General features: G+C 36.9%; 2 protein-coding genes across 3 annotated transcripts; one reads left to right on the plus strand and one right to left on the minus strand.

The window, feature by feature from the left end:
- The first annotated feature begins 1,393 nt into the window (after nucleotides 1–1,393).
- Nucleotides 1,394–19,311, plus strand: LOC143880163 (anaphase-promoting complex subunit 7-like). Of its 2 annotated transcripts, XM_077382948.1 has the most exons (18): nucleotides 1,398–1,634; nucleotides 1,755–1,823; nucleotides 2,583–2,633; nucleotides 2,810–2,947; nucleotides 3,074–3,136; nucleotides 4,141–4,256; nucleotides 6,137–6,221; nucleotides 7,998–8,057; nucleotides 11,932–11,977; nucleotides 13,011–13,084; nucleotides 15,332–15,382; nucleotides 15,472–15,672; nucleotides 15,793–15,837; nucleotides 15,982–16,075; nucleotides 16,224–16,369; nucleotides 17,657–17,886; nucleotides 18,192–18,252; nucleotides 19,042–19,311. In XM_077382948.1, the coding sequence occupies exons 1-18, from the start codon at nucleotides 1,566–1,568 to the stop codon at nucleotides 19,126–19,128; spliced, it is 1,686 nt and encodes a 561-aa protein (XP_077239063.1). In that variant the 5' UTR covers nucleotides 1,398–1,565; the 3' UTR covers nucleotides 19,129–19,311. The 2 variants fall into 2 exon arrangements, with proteins under 2 accessions (XP_077239064.1, XP_077239063.1); XM_077382949.1 differs by lacking the exons at nucleotides 18,192–18,252; nucleotides 19,042–19,311 and having other exon boundaries at nucleotides 1,394–1,634; nucleotides 17,638–17,774.
- Nucleotides 19,312–21,096: 1,785 nt separating this feature from the next.
- On the minus strand, nucleotides 21,097–21,408 carry LOC143878875 (glutaredoxin-C1-like). Its single transcript, XM_077381087.1, has one exon. It carries the CDS (start codon nucleotides 21,406–21,408, stop codon nucleotides 21,097–21,099), a length of 312 nt encoding a protein of 103 aa, XP_077237202.1.
- Between the last annotated feature and the right edge of the window lie 460 nt (nucleotides 21,409–21,868).

Here is a 21,868-nt window from a genome sequence, read left to right on the forward strand (position 1 = left end):
AAGAGTTTGAAGTTGAATTCTTAGGCCCTGTTCGTTTAGATTATCACAACTGATTGCGAGTCCTTATTTAGTGCGCGAGTTTAAAGTGCAGTGTGCACTTTTCTGAAAGATCAGGTTCGGAATTCTTAGAATAATCTCTCATGAAGGAAGAACTGAGACATTTTGGTTGTGAGATGATTTGATCATTGACAAAGTCTTTTCCTTCATCACGAAAAAGTTTGACTATGTTTTTGCAAGGTTGGTTGAATGAATGGGATTTGGGTTCAATGAATGGTTTGATGGGTCCAACCAAATTATTGCCCCCCATCATCATGCAGTCAAGGTTTCCAAGTTTTATTGAAAAGTTTTCCACGAAAAATGACTTGTGTTTTTTTTAACCCATTTTCAATGGTTCTGGTTTTTTTTTTTTCCAATAAAAAAAATTCCTTTTTTCTGTAAAAGAAATTCCCCTTGATCTTCTTACTAATCCGTAGATCAGTTCGATTCCTCATTAATATGTTTGGTTGCAGTAGTTGTGGCCTCTTGGGACATTCTATCCCATGGGAGACGATCCAGATAAAATGTCTTAGAAATTAGCTTAGAAGTCTTGATAGAGGCAGACAGGGAATTGAGAAGGCATGGGTGAGGAGATGATGCAAAGTGGCAGAAAAATAAGGAAAAGAGGGTTTTTCTTTTCCCTACTTTACAGCCACTTGTCACCCTCTTCCTCTCGCATGCCCCAGGCCCCCAACCACCTGATAAAGCCAAGATTCCATAAAAGAAACTTCCACGGCTACCAACACATGGCCCAAAAAATGAAAATAATTGCCACCAAAAGATGGAATTCGAATTATCCTTTTAGGTATGCCAAAAGCTCACTGATGGAACGTGTTAGGTAAAGCCCTTTAAACCCGTCCCATATCAGGTTGGGGCCCACTCAGTCCCATACGTAGGCGGCCCCCACTCAGGACTGTAACATATCCTCACCTGTTAGTAGGGGTGCAAATCAACTCAACCCGAAACCTGTCGAGGTCAACCCAAAAAAAGGTCGCGTTGGGTTCGGGTGAGGTTCGGATTGAGGGCTTGGGCAGCCCGACCTAAATGAAACATGGCATTTTTACCATATTTTTATTTTAGTAAGCTTAAAAAATAGGGCTGGGTCGGGTTGAACTCAGGTTGGGTTCAGGTTCGGGTTGGAAAAAATGGGTTCTCAGGTTGGGTCTGGTTGGGTTGAACCTCATCGGGTTGGAACTCGACTCAGGTCGGGGTCAGGTTGGGAAAATGGGTTCCTCGGAATGGGTCGGGTTGGCATTAACCTGACCCAACCCGAGCTGAGTTGCACCCCTAGACTGTTAGAATTAAAAATTTAAAATCACCTTTTAAGGATAAAAATTATAAGGGATAGCACTTATCTGGTACAACCGGTTCTGAAATACAAACTAACCCCGGATAGCGTTTGGGGCGTGGGGGGTGGTTTGGTGATTGATTTGGGGGTTCTTATTAATTTGAAAAGCTATTTCGAGGGTTTATCTCTCAACCGAGCGCGCCAAGAAATCCCCAATTTCTAGGGTCTCATTGTAGGGAGAATGGATGTTCCAAAGGATCAGATCACTTCCCTTCTCGATCAAGGCCTATTCGACTCTGCCCAGATGCTTGTAATCTCTTATATATATATATATCTCTCTCTGTGTGTGTGTGTGTTTTCTTAGATTAATGTAATGATCATATGATAACATTTTGTATCACTACTAATTACTAGTGATGGTTTTTGACAGGGTTTCTTTCTTGTCTCTTCTGCTTCTACAAATGTTGAAACCAGTCTATATCTAAAGGCTGAAAACTTGGTAAATACATTTTATATATTTGTAATTTTGGGCTTTGCTTTTGTAATTGGTTTGTTTAGGTAGCTTCTTTGATTTGTAATTTGGTGTCTATTTGATTTATGGGTACCCAGATTTAAGTTTTGTTCTCTAATTTCATGCATGGTATTGGGAGTCTTTTATTGAATTCCTTACAGAATAATGCCTAAGGTCTTGTTTGGTTGCTCGGGGGTGGCGTGGAGAATAGGGGAATAAGAAGTTAAATGGGAGTAGACAAGCATGGAAGATGTCTAGAATTTCCACTCGGAGAATAGTGGAAGAGTGGTAAGTAGTGTTTGGTTGCGCGGAAATCCTCTCGGAGAGTAGTGGAAAAAGTAGGGGTGTCATTACCCATATAGAGTTTGGTAGAGAGAGAATAAGAGGAGGGAGCATTATGAATTATTTTGTGTAGTAGTGATCCATGGCGTCTTAGGGTTAGAATCATTTAACATAAGAAAGAATGATTTTGGTTTGGGTCTGAAAATCTTACCAAAGCTTTTATTTCTTCTTGTTCGCTTTTTATGATATTTTTCATGTAAGTCTGAGCCTGGATGTAACATTCACTTCATTTCATATAAAGAGAATGACTCAAAACTTTAATCGCATGCCTCTTGGTAGAATATTGGTTTAAGGTTTATGGCAATTTAGTTTATTTTCATTTTTTATTATTGGATCTCCAATGATCGTTCCTCACCTTTTTATCATGCTTCATTTTGAGATATCAATCGTATTATTTGATTGCAGGTGCACCTTGGTGATGCATTGTTTGGTGAGAAGGAATTTCGCAGGGCATTGGTAAAGGGCTATAGACTATCAATTAGGCATTGTGATGCTTTGGTTTTGCATAAATACTTGCATTCTTTATTGTTTGCATTTTATATCTCGAGGGCTCTTGAGGTATAACGTACTAGTTTCTAACTTTCTATCTGCTGACGGCCTCCTGCTACTTTCTAATTGGCTTTTGCTTCTAGAATACGTACAAGCAAGCCTTGCAGCATTGCAAGATAATCCCCAAACAGAATACGATAAATTCTAGAAGTTCATTATCCACATCGAACAGGTCATCATCTCCAAATTCTTTGAACATTTCAGCAATTAATGAAAATGAGGTATTTTTAATTCTTTTTTTTTTGTTATGTTGTTTTTTTGGTCAGCTTGTTACTCTGTTTCTTTTTATGTTATATCTGTAACATGATTCTTTGTTGTATTATTCTTTATGCATATCTTCATGCCAGGTGAAATTCAAAATAACACTTTGTCATTGTGCTCTAAGTGAGAACCGAGCTGCCCTTGCTGAGGTTTTCCTCCAATTTCTCTTGATTAATCTCTTGGCTGTAAGCTTATAGATCTGACTGGGTACTTTTTTGCGTAAAGTAATTGACATGATGTTATGAGCTCTGCTATTTGCAGATAAATATATGCTGAAGAGTGGTTATGAATCTTTTGTCATAATTCTTCTTTTATGTGCTATCTAGTTGAGTAATTTAATTTTGTTGTCTTGATTTTTTGAATGACTTTCTTGCGGTTTGAAAATTTTAAAAGATTGTTTACAAGATGATTTCTGTTGTTTTATTCCAAAGGCAAGGTGATTATTATAGTTTTGATCTTGGAGAATTAGGTTCAAAGCAACTTTAATGTCAGTGGCATGTGCATTAAGAGCATGATACATGGATGGCATATTGTTGGTATGCAAAGTAAACAGAGGGTAATGCATGTGGGAAACCATTCTTGATATATACAATTGAATATTTGAATATTGTTTGCAAATTGAGAAAGTCTAGCTACTTATAGGATCCGTCGTTTTCTGTCTTCTGTATCACTAAAAAAGAAGATATGTTTGTGGCAGTATGAAGTTTATGGTATTTATTTTATTTCATGGTACTACTAGATGGATGAGAAACAAATATTGACTCCTTTTTGATATTTTTCAAGTTTATATTTTTTGATGGTCACTAATAGCTATTTTGGAAAATATTTTTATTTAATAATCTACCCAATAATTTGGCTAATTTTCTAAATTTTTTATTTTTTCTGCTTGTTTTCCTTAGGTCTTCATATTAAAATAGCAAACTTGCTGTCTATAAGTCTGAATTTATTTTCAACTAGTAAACAAATTACTCAGTAATATCACTAAAAAATTGTGAATTTATGGTATGGATTGGCTGTTGATACAACACATACAATCAACATCTTAAACTATGGGAGCCATATCTAGTGTCTTTTAAAATTTGTTTCTAATTGTTTTTATTTTTTTCTGTTCATTTGTTTTACAATATATTCATATGTATGTTTCATTTTATAGATGGAGGGAATACCGGCCAAAGCAAGAACATTGCGGATGAATCTGACCATGGGGAGGCTTTGCTGTATTTCGAGACATAATCGTGTTGCTATTGCGTGTTATAAGGATTGTTTGAGGTTTGTGAAATTGCATTGTTCGGTTCCACTTTTTGTAAGTTGGTAGGAATTTTGGGTCGTGAATTTTTTACTTCTTGTGTTAGTTGTACTATGAAAGCACTTCCCCCATTTTCTTATGAATTTTCACGTATGTTATGTAACATCATTAATGTTTCAGTTAAGTGCTTTGAGTCATGCACACAAGCACACACAAATGAGCCCCATAGGACACTCTCTCTCTCTCTCATGTCACATTGCTACATACTCCATTAATATCCTTTTTATTTTCATTATTATTTAGGGGCCGTTTGGATACGCAGATTTTAGAATCCAGGATTTCTTCAAAATTTTAGATGAGAGACAAGAGAAGAAGCGGACCAGCCCTTGTTTTCTGATTTCTCGCCCTTCTTTCCGTCAGCAAGACCGTAGCAGATCATCCCATGTTTCCAGGTTTTAGAAATCTCAGGATGCGGGGGAGATTTCTAAAACCTGGTTTTCTTACTTAAAATCCAAGAAACGCTGTCATGACAGCACACAGCAGCTTGATCATGAACCCTGTTTTACAATGTTTTCAAACTAAAACCTGGATTCTAAAATCCGCGTGTCCAAACGGCCCCTTAGTCTTTTTTCTTTTTAATCTTTTAGTTATTCTTCTTGCATCTTTTCTGAAACAGAATGCTAAAGAACATATTGGTTATACTGTTGAATAATTCAGTTGCGTATTATTCTGCTCTGAATCACATCTAAGGCGCAACTGTTGATGGATCCTCCATTGGACCAAGCAGTTGTGTTTCATTTGTCATAGGCTCTTAGCCAATGTTTAAAAACTCATCGACTAGGCTCAGAAGTGGGCCCAAGTCGACTCAAGTTTTTGCATCTCCATGTTCTTGATACATAAGCCCCAGAAAAACATGCTGAGTTTATGTTTTTCATACTTTTGAATCGCACCCTTAATGCCTTTATCTATTTTTATTTTTTCCTTTTTAAAATCATCGAATATCTTTCCCTTTTGATGCAAATCGAAATCGAAGATTGATAGAGTTGATTATGAAAAAGGTTAAAAACTGAGCCCTTAGTACGGTCCCACTTTCATAGCCATTTAAATAGTGTTTACGGGAAACAAAAATAAAAGAAGTCAATGTCCACCTATTTTGCCTTAACACTATATTTCGAAAAAAAAAAGGAAGGCTTAATATGTTAAATAGGCAATAGAGGAGGGGCCTGAAAATTTTAGTTTTTTATCTGTATGTCAAAAAGGAAATACCCTTCTTTATCTGACTTCATCCATTTTTTTGCCTCTTAACGAAGAATTTCTCAAAGGTAAAACCATGTCCACTCATCCAAGTTTATCAAGTTGCTCCCATATTTTTTTCGGTCTCTCCCTTTTTTATCTGACTTCTCACTCACCATTAACTTGTCTCTGACCATCAATTTTTTGTCACTCACCATTAACTTCTTTAACTTGGCTGAGTAGACTTGGTTTTACCTTTGAGTTGTTCTTCGTTAAGTTTAGATGCTAGAAGCTGCTCTCATCAACACCTCTTGGACTGTTTTTTGATGCAACTACATACATTTTCTTCAGCTTTCTTGTTAAATATTTCATTCTCTTGATTGCAAACTCAGTGGTTGCTTTTGTTCTTCATCAGTGTTTTCTAGTTCCTCATATAAGTCATAAGTTCCTTTTTTATATTCATCTACATGTTGTGACTTCTTGAATTGCCAATTTGCTAGTCAATCTTTCTAGTACAAATTGCACATTCTTTCATATTTTGACATTTTAATTGTCTGTGGTGTCGTGCTTAGATTTTTTTCTTTCACAATTACTTGTCTTTCTTTTATTTTTCAACATGAGCTTACTACTAGCATTATAATGTTCATTCTTTTTTGCATCTTTCTGGCAGGCATTGTCCTTATATTTTGGAGGCAATTACAGCTTTGGCTGAATTAGGAGTTTCTGCGAAGGATATTATTTCATTGTTTCCTCAGGTCTGTAAAAGAAGACATTTCTAATGTTGCTGAGTGAGGCTATGAGTTACGGAACTGAGTGTTCTGTTCTCACAAATTTGCTTTCCCTTAAGATTGTTATGCGATTGCGGTAGGATATCTACTTGATTTGTAGTCTAATTTATATCCATTATATCTAATATATGCTTATTTAATCATCAGGTGCACTCTGACACACAAAAAATCACCATAGAAATAGTAGCATAGATTATCGATTCTGTTGCCACAGTGACTAATGGTCCGAATCATATTTTTTTCCTTTATTTCTTGAACACAGTCATTTCAGAATCTTTCCCCTTCCAAATTAATTTTGTAAATTGGTCCTAAGCTGCTGATTGATGTGATTTTGGGCAGAAAGTCAGCAAATTGCTTCAATTGGAACAAATTTGGTTTAGGCCGCGCTACAGTTTTATGTTTTTTAGGGAGATGATTTTTTCGCCCCCCCTCCTTAGGATTATGCGCCCCCCTCTTAAAGTGAATTTTTGGGCAGACTTAACGCTTTTTTATGTAATCACGTTAAAAGGGGGGCGCATAATCCTACCAGGGGGGATCATCGCACTTTTTTTAATGATAACTATATTTTTATGGTTTTGAATTAATGAGAAGTAAATCAATAGAAAGAGATTGATATGAGAGCTACAATAGGGCTCCATAAAGGAATAGGGTTACTATTAATAAGATCTTGGACCAAGTGGAGGGATCCTCGATCTCCTTCCATCGCGTCAGAAGATCAGCGAATAGTGAGGCGGAAAGGCTAGCAAGGGAGGGAGCCTCCGGGATGGCATTGGAATTGTTTGATTTTCTCCCCTCTTGATGAATATTCTATTGAATTTTTGGTTTTTCTTCTCCATTTGGGCTGTACATTGATCATCTCGATCGCCGGGCTGGTCCCCTGGTTCTTTTTTCTATCTACTTCAATTATTTACGATTCAAAAAAAGCAACTCAGTGTGAAAAGTGAGTTGGCCTTTTTGACAGAGAGCCTGAGACAGTGAATCTCTGTGCCTCATTAACCAAAACCTATAGCCTAGCCAATGAAAATTATCATCTAATCCATGATCTCCACATCCTACCAATTTTCAGTAGCCATTTCTTGAATCAATAGTTAAGGAGCCTTCTATACTTGGCCCAAGATTTATGAGTGCTCTGTTACAATATCAGAGTCATCATAGACCAAAAACAATAAAACCTCCGACTTTATACTCATTTTTAATACCGTATCTACATTTGAATGACATTGTTTCAATCTCTCTTTTACTCCTATCAAGGAATTGGGATGTTCTGTGCATATTTTTTTTGTTTCAGGAGTCTGATAAATAGATCTTGACCATTTATTAGCTTGATTTGCTTTCTAAGTGTGCAAATTGTTTAGCATTTGTGTAGTGGAAATGTTTAATGGTTGTCTTTTTTCTTACATCTTACATTAATCATTCGATTGAGATATTTCTGTCTCCGGAGTTGTTTGACACTAAATGTTTGCTATTTAGGATCTTGGTTTAGAAAATATTTGAGCTTCTATATCTCGAGTGTGTTTTATAGCATATTGTTAAAGGGATACGATATTCACACTCCATTCTTTTGGTATTGGTACTCTCTTTATTTTGAACTTCTCTGATTAGTTGTTCATAGCTTGTTGGTAAGTGTAACATCCAATGAGGAAAGTGTGACACAGAGAAACTGCCAATATCATCAAAGGAAGTGCATATATCAAATGTTGAAGTTTCTGTGTAATTACTGATGTTTTTGGTTGATAATCTTAGACTCCAAATAGAGGTGGGAGGCCTCCTTTTGACCACTACGACACAGGCCGTTGGTTGCAGGTTTGTTCGCTAGAATTTTTAATATGTTTTTCTTTCTTATGATATGTCTTGTGTATTAGACATTTAGACTTTATGAAGTCATTGTACATCAATATTTTTCTGTCATTATTGCTTTTATCCTTTCAAATACTGAATTCTAAATTTGATGGTATTGAATCTATTGATAGACACATTTTGGCATAATTTTTATAGATAAAAAGGTCTTTCTAGTTATTCAATAACTTGCCGATGAAAGTTGGAGTTCGACATCTGAGTTTTTTACTTAAGAATTACTTTTAGAATTGTACTTGGTTTGAAACACCAATTTGAATTCCTGGGTAGAGAGTCTCCTAGTCATGTTACTGAATTTAGTTTTGAGCCAACTAGTAAAAAAGATGTTTGTCCCTCTTTGACTTTTCCGTTTGTGTTGCTTAGGCGGGAACTTTCTAGGATATAAGTTGTAACCTACTTCTTTAATTTTTGAGTATTTTAGGGTTGATGATACATTGATGCTCCTTTGAACATGATGTTCATACCGTCCTGTTTCTTACACTTTTAGGAGTCAGACTAACCAGTGGTTGAACAATGAGTGTTTGGTCATCCAGCCCAGTTGGCATCAACATAGGCTTGTAGCTCCAAAGAAACGGATGACCAAAAGAAGAGACTCTTGCCTGTAGTTACACTAAGTATCGAATGACCCGATGAACGACTGCGAGATGATGGATATGAGGAGCAAAGCAGTATCAACTATCTGCACAGATTACGCCATATCTGTTCTTGTCATTGTCAAATAAACTAGACTGCCCACAATTCATCGATAAATGATTAGGGTTTTTGAGTAGTACACCACGAAACTCTCGATACTTGGATTTAAGCTTAAGAGGAGTATCAACTACCTTGCTGTCAAAATCATGGGAAACCATCTCTGTGCAGAAATTTTCAAATCATGCTCATGGGGCTTGATTGTGACCATGAAGGGATTTTTCAATTTGCAAACCAGGGGGGAGGGGAATGTGCGGGCAAATAATCCAGGAGTAGGGTATACTTTTTGAAGAAAGGTCTCGTGTAAGAATTAAAAAGGCATTCTTCACGTCTATTTGATACAGAGGCCACTGCCATGTGGATGCGATAAGAATCGAACTACATACAATAGTCATCTTAACCACCGGAGAAAATGATTCCCCATAATCAATATTGTATTCTTCTATATATCTACGAACGTCCTCACGAACCTTGTATCTGTGCAGTCTACCATTTGATGTCAGTTTGGGCAAATAGACCCATTTTCTTATAATTATTGAGACATTAGACATGCGTGGAACTAAATCCCATGTGTCACTCTACGGAGAGCATGCTCCTCATCATAGCCATTTTCCTGTAGTCTTTCTTTGCTGCTTGTTTTTTGGTTAAAGTGATAAATAGTTTGCCAAGATTTACAAAGAGAGGTTGAGAGGGGAAAACAAGATGATTAAGAGGATGGCAACACTTAAATCGACTGATGGGACACTTAATCATGGGAGCAAAGTATAGAGGAAGGGGAGTACATTCCCTCAGTGAGGCATCTTATTCTGGAACTCTGAAGTTGACACCTTTATTTTTTTGCTGATAGTTGATTGTAGGAAGTGGAAGAATATGAGAAAAAATGTAGTGTTTTCATCAACAAAAGTAAGTAGCTTTGAGACAATAAGAGGAGATGTACATATCTGACAAGATAGACTTGACAGCTTGAGGCAGAACATGAGGAGGTAAATGACCGAAATAGACGACTAAAAATTACAAATAATCAGGGGGTCTCCCAAAAAAACAATAATAAGGATATCTGTTCTCCATGACCTTAGAATGCTGACAATTTATCAGATGTACAGCAAAAAGGAGCAGCCTCACCCCAATGGTAATGCGAATTTTGTGGCTCAATAAGAAGAGAACAAATGATGGAGAGAAGATGCTCATTCTTTCTTTCAGCATTTTGATTCCCGATTGAAATTGAGTCTTTGTAAGTTGTTAAAAAATGCAAAATACATGTATGACATTCGATATCTTATGTAGCAAGCATTAAATTTTTAAATTTCGGTTTCGGTCATCAGTGAAACGGAAACATTTTGGTTTCAGTACCGAATTTCGTCCGAAATCATGTAGAATCGTGGAAGTATTTAAGTACGAAATCATGGCCCTATTTATCCATCCCTACACTAGTCAGGGAAGTCAATCAATGTAGTGGCGGAAGGCTGGCAACTGAGTATTAGGACTTGAACGGCAACAAAGTACACTTGAAAGCAGTGAGGGGAAGAGCAGTTCTCTATAAAATTATGTAAGGCTATTTCGAAGTCACCAGTTCAATCTCTACCAACTAGTGAGCTAGCTGCAACTAGTTCATGTAGGCTGCTAGCTTTGTTCAAGGTTTGAAATTTCGTTGCGGTAGAAATTTTGGTGGCAATTTAGGAGTAAAACTTATAATTTTGGCTGAAATTTTTAAATTTCGGTTTTAAATTTCGGTCCTGATCGGATTTTCCGATTTCGGCTGGAATTTAAAACCAAGGCTTTGTTAAGCCTGTTGTAGGGTTTCCTGCTGCTTTTTATGCAAAGGCAGTAGTTGTTCCCCCTGTGAGCATTCTATGTTGCAGTGCTGCGTGTGGCAAATTGTAGTGTTGTGTCCCCCATCCTCCGCTTGTTGCAACCTCATGCGTTGTAGCTCTAGGATTCCATTTTTAACGATTACACGCAGACCAATCAATCCTCATAGGCATTTGCAATCGATTGCGGTAGTGAGAGAAAACATGTTGCCGCCTATCTTGAAACGCCATCAATCTGAAACAGGTCCTTTTTTTCTTTATCGAGAAAGCATGAACTTGTCTCTATATGGAAGGTAGCTTAATCTGTCATCCAACTCTTACCAGAAGATACTAGTCCTCCCTCCTTCCATGCAACATGTCCCAGTAAGATGCCATTAGGTTAAACATTTAATGGGGATCGAGCGGCGGCGACAACACACGACATCACAAAGAAAAATGCTTTTAAATTTTCACCTAAACTGAGAAGAAATGACTGAAATATTTCTATTTCCACCCCCACTGAAATGCAGAGGTCATAATAATATCAGCTGTTTGTGGCAAGGGTCATGAAACTTGTCAAAGGTCTCGTGTTCAATTCCCACAGGGATTGGTACCAAACCACCCTTCTTATGCACTAGATGTTAGATTGGCATGAAACCAATAATTCCTCATAACTCTATGTGGTATTGATACCTTGGAGGGGTGACTGGTTATTGTACTTTCTCATACTTCATTACATTGTACTTCTTTATCGACTTCACTATTACAGACATGCGCGACAACACATGTCGCTTGGTGTTCAATGTGATTAAGTCATTATGGATGGCTTTCTTGCTTTGATGATGGTTTCTTAGTATGTATTCGTATTTATTCTATCATTTCCCAAAGTTTCATCTTAAAATTTCATCATTTGCATATGTTTCCATACGTTTTCGTGATATTTACAAGATTTCCACAGGAACCGAAATGTTTCCGTTTCCGTGTCGACCGAAATCGAAATTATAAACCAAAAAATTGATGGATGATATTGCTCTTACAGTACAAACATATTCCAGGAAATATGTGTGTGCGTGCGTGCGCGTGTATATATGTCATCCCATCTTCCCCCTTTTTTTTAAAGTTATACAATTCTTTTTTCCCTATAACCTCACATGTAGTTATGAATTTACGAATCATATATCTAATTAAAACAATAGAACTCATGCATAATTGGTGTGATAAAATAATAAATTTTAATATGCATGTCATGGGTTTCGATGCATCTTTGTTGAATTTTTACATCTAATATACTTCAGCTGATACTATTATGACCATTATTTATTTATTTTTTGTTTTTATACATGCAGCGGTATGTCGAGGCTCAGTGTTGTGTTGCTTCAAATGATTACAAAGGTATATGGAATATCTCATTTTATTTTTCAGGAACTAGTAGAATTTGTGTACGTACAAATGACACCCCCCCCCCCCCCCCCCGTCAAAAAAATAAAATAAAATAAAAAAATCTCTCTCTTTTCATCTCTTTTTTGTTCAAGGAATATTAGAAGTATGGTCAAGGGCTCCAGAAAGAGTAGAGAGACTCTCTTCCCCATGGATAACCACATATGAAGCTTTGCAATTTAAAAAGAAATGAGTGCATTTATACAATTATTCATGGTGATTATCTTATTTATCAATTCTGTTTATGTGGTCATTCTTCTTCTTCTTTTTTCTCTTGGATTGGAATGGTCCATTGTTCCGTTTCGGAAAAAAATGCTAGGGACTACTGCTGCATTGATCATTCACATCACATCATTATCTAGATTTAGTTTGTTGTTTGCGTATCTTACTAAAAAATTGGGGACTTCAAAGATCCTTTAGGGTCAACTATTGTACATGGTTGCTCAATGGGACCTAGATGACCTCATCGAATATCTATCTCTCAATGGAACGTGTTCAACCCGTTGATGGCTTTCTCATGTATGTTATTCTGTGGTTGTGCTCGGATCGATACCTTTGGCTAGGAAAGACATTCTTGGGAGGACAAAGGATTTTTTGATATGATTTTTTTTTTGAAAATATGCTTGTGTGCTCATTCGTTGAACTTCATTGGTCATACCATTTCATTTTGCACCATAACCATATCTTTGTTGCATAGAACTGCACTCCTTATAAAAAGTGGGCATATCTTTTGAACTGATTTGAATTGAACAATTAAATATTCTGGTCCTATGATGTCCAATGTGAGGATAGCTTTTGCTAACAACCCAATTCATCCCTAGATCGATGGTTGGCTTCGTTTTTGAAACCTTCTTCTATAGATGCCAGTTCCACGGCATAGGTTTCATAAACACTTGGATATAAATCTATTTGAACTTCCTTTGTAAGTTATTACCATAATATCTGAAGGATTGTAGTTCTTTACAAACTTCTACTTGTGAATGAGTAGGTGGCCTGGATCTCTTCTCTGAACTTCTGCAACGTTTTCCAAGTAATGTGCTCATAGTATTGGAAATTGCAAAGGTTAGAATTGTTTATCTTTTTATCAAAGTCAAGGTTCATTGGTTTAAGCTTGTGGTAGTCGCTATGCATCCCTTTTCACATTGAAATATAAGTTACATGATTATGGCTAAATTTCCCTTCAAGTTGGTCTTGCATGATATTTTTATTTCTATACTTTTGGGAATTGCAATATCTGATTCTGTTCAAAGTCAACCTGTTGTCATTTTTTAATTATGATTAAAGGGAGTAATAGCGTACATATTCTTTATGGTTAAAGGGAGTTATACCTAAGGTTTTAAATTTCGGTTTCAGTTTCAGTCATCGGCAAAACCGAAACATCTCGGTTTCTGTACGAAATTTCAGCCGAAGTTTTGTAAAATCACAAGAACATGTCGGTACAAAATCACAGCCAGAATGTTTTCTTTTAATTTTTTGTCCTTTTTCTAGAAATATCTTAAAGGATCTCATGGTTCTTTTTTCTACCAATGGGGTTGATTTTTGACTGGGTTTCTATCGAAATGTCTTTGTTTTTTTATCTGAAAAGTTGCATGTTTCACCTATTCTGACCGAAACATTAATGAAATCCCAAAATTTTAGCTCAAATCTTGTATTGTTTTCCGAATCCAAGTAGATTTTGTTTCGGTAGCAGCCAAAATCAAAATATTTTAGTGGAAACATTTTGTTTTGGCCGAAATTTAAATCCATCATTATACCTTTATGATTCAAGAGTCTTATTCTCTCAAATGTTGTATGAGAAGACATTTCATCAGCCAGTTCTCACAATGTTGACCACATTAAAAAGTCAAATCCTTCAAAATTTTAGATTTTTGAAGACAGAAAAAAGAAAAAGTAGATAGTAAAGATAATTTGAGTTTTTCTAGCATTGAAACCTCATCAACTCCACTCTCTAGGATTCCATTCCCATAGCATTCAGAAAAATACTGTTTCACCAGCACTGAACTACCTTATTTGAAGATGTTCTCATAGATGTAATCACAACTATCTCTGATATTTTTGAAAATATTGGGTTATTTTTTAATAAAATGACGAAATCCCAAAATTATGTTGAGTTTTTGAAAAATATTAAGATATCGTCGTACTTAATTTTTAACTGCAAAAATATGACAAAAATATCGTGATGAAGTCAGAATATCATTTTCCTAAGTTTTTGCTTACATTTTATTTTTTGTAGTTTTTTTTCCAATATTAACCCAAAAATAATAAAAAAATTAAAATATTCCATGATACAAACTTCCAAAGAAATTCTCTAGACAAATATTTGTGACCATGCTTACATATTCATGCTATCGCACACAAATTGTAAGGATTCATTTTTTGTTGACTTTAAGGCCCCAGAAAAAAAAGCTCACCTCAAACAAGCTGTATAAATTTAAAAAATCATGGGTTGGAACTTTGAGGTCAAATCAGCCTTTCCTTACAGCTCTGTTGTTGGACTGTATGACTGTTGATATCCACAATATGACCTATGCACCTGAGCTTGAATCCCTGCTACAATTTGGGGTGTGAGCTCAGATGCAAGCTATTGGAAAATATGTCTTACAATAGGGTAGTGGGTGAATGAGGCAACATGATGTAATATGCGCTAAGGTTATTGACTATCTGTAATGCAGTCAAATATTAAGTCTTTATGAATGGAAAGGGGAAATGGCTAAAACACCTTCACGTCGTTACTTTAGAAAGAGGGAAGTATAAAGTCTTTGTCAAAAAATTGTCAAGGACATGTTTGGGAACCATAAAAATTCATGTGATCTTTTCTTTACCCAGCGGGAGCGAGGGACAGAGAGGGTAGGAGAGAAAGGGAGGGCCTTGAGAGGGCGAGAGTGAGGAGAGCGTGAGAGGGGGTTTAAAAACAGGAAAAACCCAACCCAAACCACTTTTCTTTTTCTCTGTTTTTGAAACCCCCCCACCCCCCCCCCCCCCCCCCCCCCCCACCCCCCCCCTCTCTCTCTCTCGTGCTGGGTAAATAAAAGATCCCGTGAATATTTTTCTTGTGGTTGCCAACATGCCCCCAAGGAACCTTGCAAATTCCAAATAACATGAAAATCAATGCAGATTCTGTTGGAACTTCTGTTATTAGCTTTATAGATTTCAATATTTCATGGTTGTATATTTTGTAGTTAGTTCTTTTTCCCCGATGTTAAATTTGGGGAGTGGTCTTCACTGGCTATGCTTTTAACTAAAGAAGTTCATATTAAACCAAAATATTTGGCCGCATCATTCAGTCTGACCCTGTCATTTTATGTGAAGGTTGAGGCCATTATTGGAAGAAATGATGAAGCCATTATCAATTTTGAAAAGGTATGCCAAGTGTTTACACAAGTGTGTTATCATGCTCTTAATACATCCTCTTCATATAAATCACATTTGATATGTTAAATCCATTACAGGCTCGCACCATTGATCCATATGTTGTTACATACATGGATGAGTATTCAATGCTTCTAAAGATGAAGTCTGATCACTCCAAGCTAAACAGGTTGGTGCATGACTTGCTTAATATTGACCCTGCGAGGGCAGAGGTCCTTGTAGCTCTATCGGTATTATGGGAAAGGAAAGATGAGCGGCGAGCTTTGGCTTATGCTGAGAAGGTTAGGTGTTTTTTTTTTTTTTGGAATGATTCTGAGAAGGTTAGTTTTATCAATTCAAAGTTCGCTGATTTCTCTCCTTTTCAAAATTGTCTTACTGGATTCGTGATTGTTTGCATACAGAGCATCCGAATTGATGATAGGCATATAGCAGGTCATATAATGAAGGTACTCAAATAAGATTATTCATGAATTCACGTGGAAGCTTCAAATCAGACTAAAATATTGAGGAGGTTTTTTCTAATTTATGTTTCAACATCTATGTTTTGTCTTTCATCTCATAGACTGCTGGGACATTTCAAACACTTTCAGGGTAATTTGTTTTTGTCACTAAACCGACCAGATGCCGCTGTGACAGCCTTCAGAGGAGCACAAGAATTAAGGCCTGATCTCCGCTCATACCAAGGTATGTTTCACAATGGTTAGCCATAAGATAGGACAGTTAAGTTCTATTGACTACATATTTACACACTACACCTGCTTCACTTGAATGTACTTATTCAAGATTTAATTTTTCGTAAATCATTTAATGATCAAACTCATGATGGATGCAGGTCTCGTTCGTTCTTATTTGGCACTTTTTAAAACCAAAGAAGCTTTATATGCTGCCCGGGAGGCAATGAAGGCCATGCCTCAGTCAGCAAAGGCTCTTAAATTAGTGGGGGATGTGCATGCTAGTCATCATAGTGGCAGAGAGAAGGTAAGTTTTTATAAGATCTGGTGGTAGGCCAGTAGAGAAAACCACCAGTATAGTTGTCAATTCTTCTCTGGATGGTTTTACATTTTCTTCTAGAGTGGAACATTTAGCTTAGTACCATTTAGGTTTTCCCTTGGAGAAGTCGTGACAGTTTTTTTGGTTAGATCCACCATTTATCAGTATCATGTGAGCATCCATCTTGACTCAACATAATCTAAATTTAATATACATAATCCATTTTATTGGGGATGATTTTCAACTAACTAGACTTCTAATGGCATCTAACTTTTCTATGAAAAATGGTAAAAATGTTAAAAAGAAGACAGCAAAAAGGAATTTCCGGAGATGATTTTCAACCAACTAGACCTCTAATGGCATCCAACTTTTCTATGAAAAATGGTAAAAATGTTAAAAAGAAGACAGATCAAACTGGAATTTCTGGAGCTTTTCAATACACATTCCGTTGTAGTTTCTTAGTGGAATGTAACATTTCAAAACTTCTGTTCACAATGAAACGTAATTGACAACTAAGGCCGCTAGTCTTATAAATTCGTATTAAAGAGTGTCAATCGGGTGATTCTTCCGATTCCTGGTTAAAATGATAAATTTAGATATTACTTAATGCTTGCTAATCTATACTTATATACGACTCTATCCTATCTTATATCTTAAACAATGATAACTAAATAAGACCTATTGTTTTGAGGTACACGTGAGAAAGGGAAAACTGATGGTTGTCCATGATTACGATACATGATGGTGGTCCATGGCTATGATACAGAGGTACTCCACAATACATAGGCGGTCCCATCACTACAACCAGTGGTGAACCTACCTTTGTTTGATAGATTGTGGACTCACAAACTTGACGGATATCAGAAATCCTATCGGCCAAGATGTAGGGCTCTTCATTACCAGGCTCTGAATGTTTTTGTTTGTACTAATTGACTAGAGTATATATGCAAATGCTGGAGTATATGCATGGGGAGCATAAAGTACATAGACAAAAGATATAAAGATGTATTCTAATTATCATAGGGGCATGCGTGCTCCCAAACCTCCTATTAAAAGATTCTTCTATTAGAAGAATCATCCTATAATAGGAACATATTCTTAGAACATTTTATCAAGTTAAGAGATAAAAACTTGCCGGGCCTTTCCTCGATTACCTGGAAATCCTTTTTTCCTTGCTGTGTGGTTTATTGATTATTAGAGAGTTTTGTATTTTTCTTCTCATCATCTAAGACGTGAATTTCCTTGGTTTAAACCAGATGATTTCGCTTTGAACAGGCAAGGAAATTCTATGAATCCGCCCTCCGGCTTGAACCTGGTTACCTTGGAGCTGCTTTAGCCTTGGCTGATCTTCATGTTGTTGAAGGACGAAGTGGAGACGCTGTGTCACTACTCGAGAGATATATCAAGGACTGGGCAGATGACTCTCTCCATATAAAGTTGGCACAAGTATTTTCAGCAGCTAATAGGCTGTCAGAGGCCTTGTCGCATTATCAGGCAGCACTTAGGTATATAATTTGAATTCTCTGATTTCTGTCTGCTAATTAGGAACTTTGGAATCCAATTATTGGTATTCAGTTTAATTTTTACAGCTCTCATTGTTCACTAAATGTTTATAGAATAGAAAAAAACAACACCACAAATCCAGAGTCCGAGTTTGACAAAAGTATTAACTTGTTTATGTATGTTCAATGGAAAGTTCAGTGCTGGAGTCCGTTTCCCAGAATTCAATGCAAGCTTTTTTTTTATTCCCTGTTAGGTGAACTTGGATCAGAGTCAATTTTTTATGTCGATTCATCTAAATGCATTTCAGAATACACCCTCAAAATGAAGCTGCAAAAAAGGGTTTAGAGCGCGTGGAGAAACAGATGAAGGTTAGTCCTCTTTTTATACATTCGCTAGTTTAATTCCATGTGCATGAAGGTATCAAGGTACAATGATTTCCTGCAATCTTCTACTTTTTTCCTTGTGTTTAGTTGCTTTCTTTATTCAAATGATGTTTTTCCCCTCATTTATTTTCCAAGGTGTTCTCATTCTGTTGACACTAGGGGCATTTATACAACCCATCTTTGAGCGTAGGAGAGAAGTTGATTTCTTAATGGTAAATTATTTTATTAAGATAAAAAAGGGGGTGAAACCCCCGACCGAGGTGGTCCGTACAAAGCAGCATAAAAAAAAAAAAACTCGGGGAGGTGACGGAGTCGAAAATCTCCGGGCTTTCCCTTTGACTTCTCGCTCTAGCAAGTCGATCCGCTTCGCTATTGGAAGAGCAGTTGATAGGTTGTGTTTTTCTGCATGTCCATTTCTTGTTGTCTTAAAATTGTTAAAGAATAAAAGATAGAATGAGGCAATCTCTAACAGCTTAAGCTTTTGGAGTAATTAGTTGTTTCACATGGCATCAGAGCCAAGGTTCTAGGTTCAAAACTCCTTGATATTAAAAATCCACATGTAATGGCCAACCCCAAAGAGGGGCCACATGTGCTACTTGTAGGCCAACCCTAAAGAAAGAGGGGCCACATGTGCCACGTGTAGGCCAACCCTAAAAAATAGAAGGGCCACACGTTAGGGGGAGTGTTAAAGTATAAAAGATTAAATGAGGCATCCTCCAACAGATTAAGCTTTTGGAGTGATTGGTTGTTTCACAAAAAAATGTGTTTGTGTAGGGATTGGATCCAGATGCTCCTGAAGAGGATGAAGACAATGATGTGGAGGATGCTGAAGGAGATCAGGAAGAGGGTGAGCTACTCTGAGGTAGGACCCTTATAGTTATTCTGTTGAGAATAGCCCAACAGGACAAAACTCCAGAATTAGGGGTACTGTTGTTTTTATATATATATATATTTGTTTTATCAACATACACATTGGGGATAGCTATCCACACCCATTGGGCTTGTTCACCATGAGATAGCAAGCATAGGTTTCTTTCACTACAACTCATATTTAGCTGGCTGTGTTAGTGTTTTGATCCTTTTACCAAAGCAATGAGTAGATTGTATCACTTATATAAAGGGAAATGATATATTCACCCCCTTTTTTTTACTTGGGACAGCCCCCTCTAGGGTAAAAGTCATAAATACGAGGGGGGCTTTCTTAGGTGAAAAATAGGTGCGAATATATCACTTCCGCTTCCAAAATAGGTTAGTATTTCCTCTGAGGAAATAGTTTCATTTGCAAGTAGGAGTTCTAATTGATTAACTATCTATACTATTTATAATGGAAAAACTTGGGACGGCCCCAATGAGGGTGGTGTTTAGGGCCTCTAGGCTACGTTTGTTGGGACTTGATCACTTGATATTCATGGTTGATTAATTTGTAGTACTCCAATTTGCTCTCTAATTACAAGAACCGATCTCCGATGTGTAGAAGGATTGCACATTATAGAAACCTATATAGATCAGAGTGTTTGGTTAGTAGATAATTAACCTGGTACGGCCTTTTTAGAATGTGAATTATATTTAGAATCAATGAATGCAAGCTCGGACATCTGGTCCCCAATGTACCTTTCATAGTATCAATGAAAATATTTGTCGTCTTTCAAAAAAAATTATATTTAGAATGGTTTATGAGAAATTATATGGTGCCTGATCGGGCACCAACACTAACGGGGGCATCTGCCCTCGTATTTGATTCAACAACAGCCTCTTAAAAAGTTGAAAAAAATGGGCTGCTGTTCGATCAAATGTAAAGGGTGGATGCCTGCTAGTGTATGTGCCCGATCAGGGCAGAGTATAAAATCTCTTGGTATAGTATAGAATAATCTCTTGGCGAGAAAGTTGAGGTAGCAATAAGTAAAAGAAAGGGAAAGAGTGGAAAAACACAACCAAGACTTCAAATCTCAAGGCAGAAGAAAATAAAATATCTCTAGTGTAGATCTAAACTACTCAAAGAGGGTGTGCTTAATAAAAATAGGGTGTCTTTATGTCATTTTCTTTGTCCCTACTCTTTTTGCAATCACCTGCCGTTTGGATAGAAGGATTTTATAATACAGGATTGTATAGTCCTGTGTATTTACAAGCTAAAACATTTATTTTATAAGGTTCTGGATTGTACATTTTCAGAATTCTAAAATCTAAGTTTTAGCTATTCAAATCCAGGATTTTACAATCCCCCCGTTTCCAATAAGCTGTTTCTCATCTAAGAGAAATTCTAGATAATGTTTGGTATTAGTAAATGGCGGTGTGGCAGCATAAGACTGAAGAGTCATGCTGTCCTGCAGTTTTTCATACCGATTTGATCCCGGTTGGAGTCTTACCCTATGGAGAGCAGCTTGGCATTATATTCATTCATATCATGCTACAGGCTACTGTATTTCCCTCTGTAGGGTTCACACGCTGGCTTCATTAAGACTGCAGCGTATCCTCCTGGTGGTAATTGGACTACGTAGCACTCTAGAGGGGCCTACTTCATTTGCTATCCTTACCTCTACTTCACTCTTTCAAAATACTCGTTAACAAAGAAGATAAAATAGTAAACAAGTTGAAAATATAAGCAAAAACTAACTTTCATGTAATTTTTATTCCTTTGCTCGGATAAAGCCCAAAACCTCTATACACTTATTAATCTCACATCGTATCAGAACAGGTTCCGATTTTACTACACTGGCATAGATTAGGGCTTATTCTTCTAACATGTATCAGAGCACGGCTTTCTATTGTACTACACCCAGATTGCTCAAGGCTTATTCTTCTAACTTTAGTCTCAGAGCAACTCCCATGTTACTACACCCAGATAGCTCCGGCCGCTTTAAGCAGTTCGACTAAGCCACCTTTAACATGGAGAGACATGATCTCATTGGTAGAGCCTATCAGTTCATTGCCAATGTACACGACGGGTACGGGCGAACTACGGCCCATTACACCGGCGAGCGCCTTAGCCATTTCCTTCCCTTTTGGTACCTCATCGAGCTCATAAATCGCCGGGTTCACCCCGAGTTCGTAGAAAAGCCTCTTGATGGTATGGCACATGCAGCATGAGCTCATGCTGAAAATCACCACAGCGTTCTGCGAGGCCAATCTCAACACACTATCCATCCCAACAAATTGCACTAGGTTTTTTTTCTAGAAAAAAGTTGCAGGAATAAAAGAATTCCAAGAGAAAGAAACTAATAAAAATGCAGAATGGTTAAGTAAAATCACTAAGTGGGCAATCAAGAAATAAAGGGAGCAGAGAAAGACTTGTTTGTTTCCTTGACTGGAGAGTACCTACTCTTTGAAGGATGGAACTCTGGGAAAGATGAAGTGGGTTTTGAATACAAAGAAGAGTTTTGGTGTGTTGAAAGTGAAGTGGGTTTTGAATACACAGAAGGGTCTGGTGTGTTGAAATTGAGCTTCTACAATGGCATATTTATACATGCCTTTGAGCGTGGTGGATTGCATTTTATATTAAAGGAGAATAAAAATGGATAATGTTCAGTATCGAAATGTCCCATCATCAATTCTTCATGATGTTGATTGAACATTGTTGGAAAATTCGAAGAACGAATACTTTGCT

Source organism: Tasmannia lanceolata, unplaced genomic scaffold (genome assembly GCF_043159265.1).
Source record: "Tasmannia lanceolata isolate RefF3 unplaced genomic scaffold, GAP_Taslan_0.1 ptg000006l, whole genome shotgun sequence".
In the NCBI taxonomy this organism is placed as follows: domain Eukaryota; kingdom Viridiplantae; phylum Streptophyta; class Magnoliopsida; order Canellales; family Winteraceae; genus Tasmannia; species Tasmannia lanceolata.